At 39.0% G+C, this 5,000-nt stretch overlaps 1 protein-coding gene across 8 annotated transcripts in view; it reads left to right on the forward strand.

The window, feature by feature from the left end:
• The window catches only part of LOC135201022 (band 4.1-like protein 5), a 199,319-nt gene that overhangs the window by 102,356 nt on the left and 91,963 nt on the right, over positions 1–5,000 (forward strand). For all 8 annotated transcript variants that reach the window (XM_064229856.1, XM_064229860.1, XM_064229861.1 and 5 more), the window contains exon 2: positions 244–348. In XM_064229856.1, coding sequence (XP_064085926.1) covers positions 244–348 — 105 coding nt within the window. The remainder of the gene's footprint in view (positions 1–243; positions 349–5,000) is intronic.

Genomic DNA, 5,000 nt, shown 5'->3' on the forward strand with positions numbered 1-5,000 from the left:
TTTCAGGTAGCTCTGGAGTGAGGGTTATTAGTGTTGGTAATTTGATGGTTTTTGGGCTGTTAATATCTGGTATTGATGTTGTTGTCATCTAATCGTTTTGAAAGAAGCTGCGAGACATTTTCCCATCCATGACCTTTAAAGCAAATCGCAATAATTCCTTCCACGTAGCTCTATTTCATGATTAATCATTTTCTTTTAATTTCATGTGTTTAATACTGATTCCGTCTTTTTCTCTCTCAACAGAAAAAGTCGCTGGGCCACGAACTGTACGAAAGGGTGTTCTACTCTATGGACATCATAGAGAAGGACTATTTTGGCTTGCAGTTCACCGATGCCAACAACGTGCCGGTAAGTTTTGTTTACTATTGTCGTTTTAAGTTTACTGTAAAAGATCAGATCTTAACATCTACTGAGGCTAGAGGGCTGCAAATTGGTATGTTGATCATCCACCCTCCTAATCATCAAACATACCAAATTGCAGCTCTGGCCTCAGTAGTTTATATTTTATTTAAGGTCAAAGTTAGCCATGGTCGTGCGTCTGGCAACGATAGAATACAGGCCACCTCAAGGCAGTGGTTAAAGTTTTATGGGCCGCGGCTCATACAGCATTATATCAAGACCACCTAAAAATAGATCTATTTTCGGTGGCTTTGATTATACGCTGTACAGAAAACGCGGTTGCGATTGCGCCGAAGAAACATCGGTGCACTTTTTACTTGTTCATATCGAGATTTCTTTATCAAGGGAAAGGACAGCGGTTTATAGGAATTTGTGAACGGACGAATAAACGCTTGGTTCGCATAAGCAAGATGGTCGAGTAACTCCCTCTTCTGTCACCCATCCATCTTTTGATCAGCTGTGAATGCAGGCTTGTACTGAGGGGGGTTGTCGAACGAAACCCCCCCCCAAAAAAAAAAAAAAAAAAAAAAAAAAAAAAAAATCTGAAGGTCCATATTTTCTGTTAGCCAAAGTCAGTACTTTGAATAAAATCTAATTGGGTAGATGTGCGTAGACCACATACTAAATTTTTCTCGATATAAATAAGATAACATTTTCAAGTATTTCATCTTGTTTATACGTATATATGCAATGACATTTATAGAAGAAAAGGCGCAGTTTCGGGAAACAGGCCCCCCCCCCCCAAAAAAAAAAAAACACTGGGTACAGGCCTGGAATGGGTGCCAGGGTCAGCTGGGTCAGGAAAAAAAGATGGGGCTGTAGTAGGTTCACATCAGCCGTTCTTTTGACGTCTAAGCCAGTCCCTTGCGACGCTCCTGATTGGCTGTTGATAAGCCAATGATAGGGCTGGAAACTCAGTCTCTCGAGAGAGTTCACATAGGCAGGTTATATGTTCCACCTCTCCTGGAGGGAACATACATCCTGCCTGTGTGAACTCTCGAGAGAGACTGAGTTTTCCAGCCCTGTCATTGGTTTATCAATAGCGAATCAGTAGACTACTCTTCAGGCTCCATTTCCTGAAAATGGGGAAAACTATGTGGTATTCATATAAACATGTATCTAAAAAATCACGGTAGGTGCACGTGACTTCAGTATATAAGCAGGTACCACAGGAAAATGATAGGATGAAAGTCAGTACCAAGCACTTTCGCCTTTATCAGGTTTCGTTTTTGTGTGTGTGTGCGCGCGCGCGCGCGCGCGCGTCCCGACAATGCCTGAATAAAGGCGAAAGCGCTTGGTACGGATTTCATGCGATATTCGCTTATGTATGCATGCATGTATGTATGTATGTAATGTACGTGTATGTGTATATATATATATATATATATATATATATATATATATATATATATATATATATATATATATATATATATATATATATATATATATCCACACACCCTAGGCAAAAGCCACGAAGGAAAGTGAAAAAATGAAGTACTGCTGTAATACCTTTCGACTCGCGTCCTTTACTTAGCAGACTGCTTAGCGGTACTCCATTGTTTTAACTTTTCTTCGTTGCTGTTGCCTTTATTTATATATCCATCACTCATCACATTCCAAATTTTCATGATTCAGTTTTACACACACACACACACACACACATATATATATATATATATATATATATATATATAGATATATAGATATATATATAGAATATATATATATATATATATATATATCTATATATATATATATATATATATATATATATATATATATATATATATATATATATATGTGTGTGTGTGTGTGTGTGTGTGGTGTGTGTGTACTGGAAATATAAACATGATATTGACCTTTTTTTTTTTGAGCCACCTCCAGCATGGCAAAGGTACGGCATCCATCTATTTATCTGTATATTTGTAATTATTGCAAGTTATATAATTTTGTAAATGAACATTTAATCGTAATTATGTAGAAAGATTAGAACTGCCTGTTATTTATCCGCCTGCAGTTTTATGCTCTTTTGTTTACGTCGGCCTTTGTTTGCTGGGCCTTGGGTTGCTGTGGTTCTGTTTGTTTTGGCTGGCGCTCAATGGGGCGACTCGTTACGAGTCTGTTTTTAAATACGCTTCCTGTTCGTAGTTCCATGGGTACGGGACATTGGTATTCGTGACTGTTGCGACGAGTAAATGTACGTTGCTTTCTGCACTGGCTCAGCCAGACGTGTTCTAAATATGCTCATTAATTATGTGGCTGGGTTGACGGCGGCTGCAAGACCAAGGCACTAAACCAATGATCTTCTTGATGTGGACCAACCGCCTTACCGTTGGCCATATATTTATATAATATTATATATATATATATAATATATATATATTATATATATATATTATTATATAATATATTATATATTATATATATAATGTTTGTGTTTGTTTGTTTAAAGTATATATATATATTATATATGATGTTTGTGTTTGTTTAAAGTAGTTGTTGTATCATATCGAGATTTTAATATGTAAAATTCTCTCTCTCTCTCTCTCTCTCTCTCTCTCTCTCTCTCTCTCTCTCTCTCTCTCTCTCTCTCTCTCTCACACACACACACACACAGTTTGTTGGTATTACTGATTTCCGACTTTTTCGTCCTAGCACTCCCAACTTTTGATTGCGTCGACGACCATAAAACATTACGTTGAAGATAAACGTTTCCTTTGAATTCTAAGGAAAAAGGAAATAAAAGGCCTCGGGAAATGACGGAAGGTGACGCAAGCTCTCTCTCTCTCTCTCTCTCTCTCTCTCTCTCTCTCTCTCTCTCTCTCTCTCTCTCTCTCAACGGTATCGTGGTGGCTTGTAGATGTCAGAGGTTTAGTTTAGGAATTTACAATGAAAACGACAGTGGAATGAGGCAGTAATGATAATGTAGATCAAGGTATTTATCGTGATTTAAAAGTGTTTTCGGTCATAGAGATAAAACTTTAAGTCGTTATGATGAATTTATGAAATACGCCTCTAGTTTTGAGAGAGATTTTAGTATCGAGTTTTAGTTTTCTGGAAAGGAAACTATTGTGCCGGATTTGTCTGTTCGACCGCACTTTTTTCCGTTCACTCTCAGATCTTTAAGACTACTGAGGCTAGAGGGTTGCAGATTGCTATGTTGATTATCCACCCTCCAATCATCAAACATACCAAATTGCAGCCCTCTAGCCATATTAGTTCTGATTATATTTAAGTTAGCCATAATCGTGCGTCTGGTAACCGAGCCGTAGTTCAAGTTTCATGGGCCGTTCTCATCCAGTATTATACCGAGGCCACTGACGTACAGAAAGCTCAACTGCGCCGAAGAAACTTGAAACTTCGGCGCCTTTTTTTACCCGGTTATTATATTTGACCAATGTATAATGTCAGTTGCATATCCTTGTACCCCCGTCAAAGTATCAAGCTTATAATAGATTGCATCACGAGTTCTTTGGCTGTCATTGGTTACCTAGCGGTTCCGTTCATTAAGTCTGGTATAGGTGTCATTGTCGTATGCACTCGTCCTGAACGCGTCCGGCTATATTCACTGTCTTGTCGCGACCTGATCTTGAAACCTCAGTTTTTTATGCCTTTTCAACCGTATCATGATGATTGTCTCTCTCTCTCTCTCTCTCTCTCTCTCTCTCTCTCTCTCTCTCTCTCTCTCTCTCTCTCTCTCTCTCTCAGAGGTTAGATAACGAGAAAGACCGTGACTTCGCTGTTACTAGTCATGGCGTATGCTCACACACACGCACGCATTAACAGTTAAATAGCAGTGATATCGCCACCGTTAGCAGAGAGAGAGAGAGTGTGTGTGTGTTTTACTCCAGTAGGCGCATGATTACCTCATCGAGGCCCTGTTTTTCAGTTCTGTTGAAGTCAAGTTCCTTATGGCCATTTCTTGACCTTCCTTGCTTCACCGTCAGTTGCACCCACCATCATCACCTTTGACTCACAGCCAAGTACGTAATTTATAGTAGGGGCCAATAGAATCATACTGTATTTTATAAGAAAAATCTGCTCAACCGTTCCTTTGTCCGCACGTGAAGAGAGAGAGAGAGAGAGAGAGAGAGAGAGAGAGAGAGAGAGAGAGAGAGAGAGAGGAGTCCTTCATATATGATGACGAGTGTTACGACTTTTTCACAGCAAATGCCACTATTTGTCGTCCGTAATTCACGCAGACTCGACAGTTTTTATGAGTGTGTGCTTGAAATGGAATATTCGCACCCATTCACTCCTTTTCACCGAAATTGTTGAGGGGCAAATAAAATCAGGTATCGAGAGATGGTCCATGGTCGGAGCGCTGAATGGTAGGTAATTAGTCAGGAAGACACTGTTCCTTGCTTGTATCTACCTTTATATCCTGTTCCCCATTTATGTAGGGTAAAGGGAAGAAGTACTATCTGTCATCTCGTCTAAAACGGCTCTTATATCCATCCCAATTTCAATTCTAAATGATTTTGATAAATCTTGAAATTTGATTTAGAAGTCTTTTGAAATATATATTAATCCAAATTTAATTACGAACGCACGCACGCATACTACATGCAGAGAAAGAGAGACAGATCGCCACTCGG

Source organism: Macrobrachium nipponense, chromosome 27, assembly GCF_015104395.2.
Source record: "Macrobrachium nipponense isolate FS-2020 chromosome 27, ASM1510439v2, whole genome shotgun sequence".
Taxonomy (NCBI): domain Eukaryota; kingdom Metazoa; phylum Arthropoda; class Malacostraca; order Decapoda; family Palaemonidae; genus Macrobrachium; species Macrobrachium nipponense.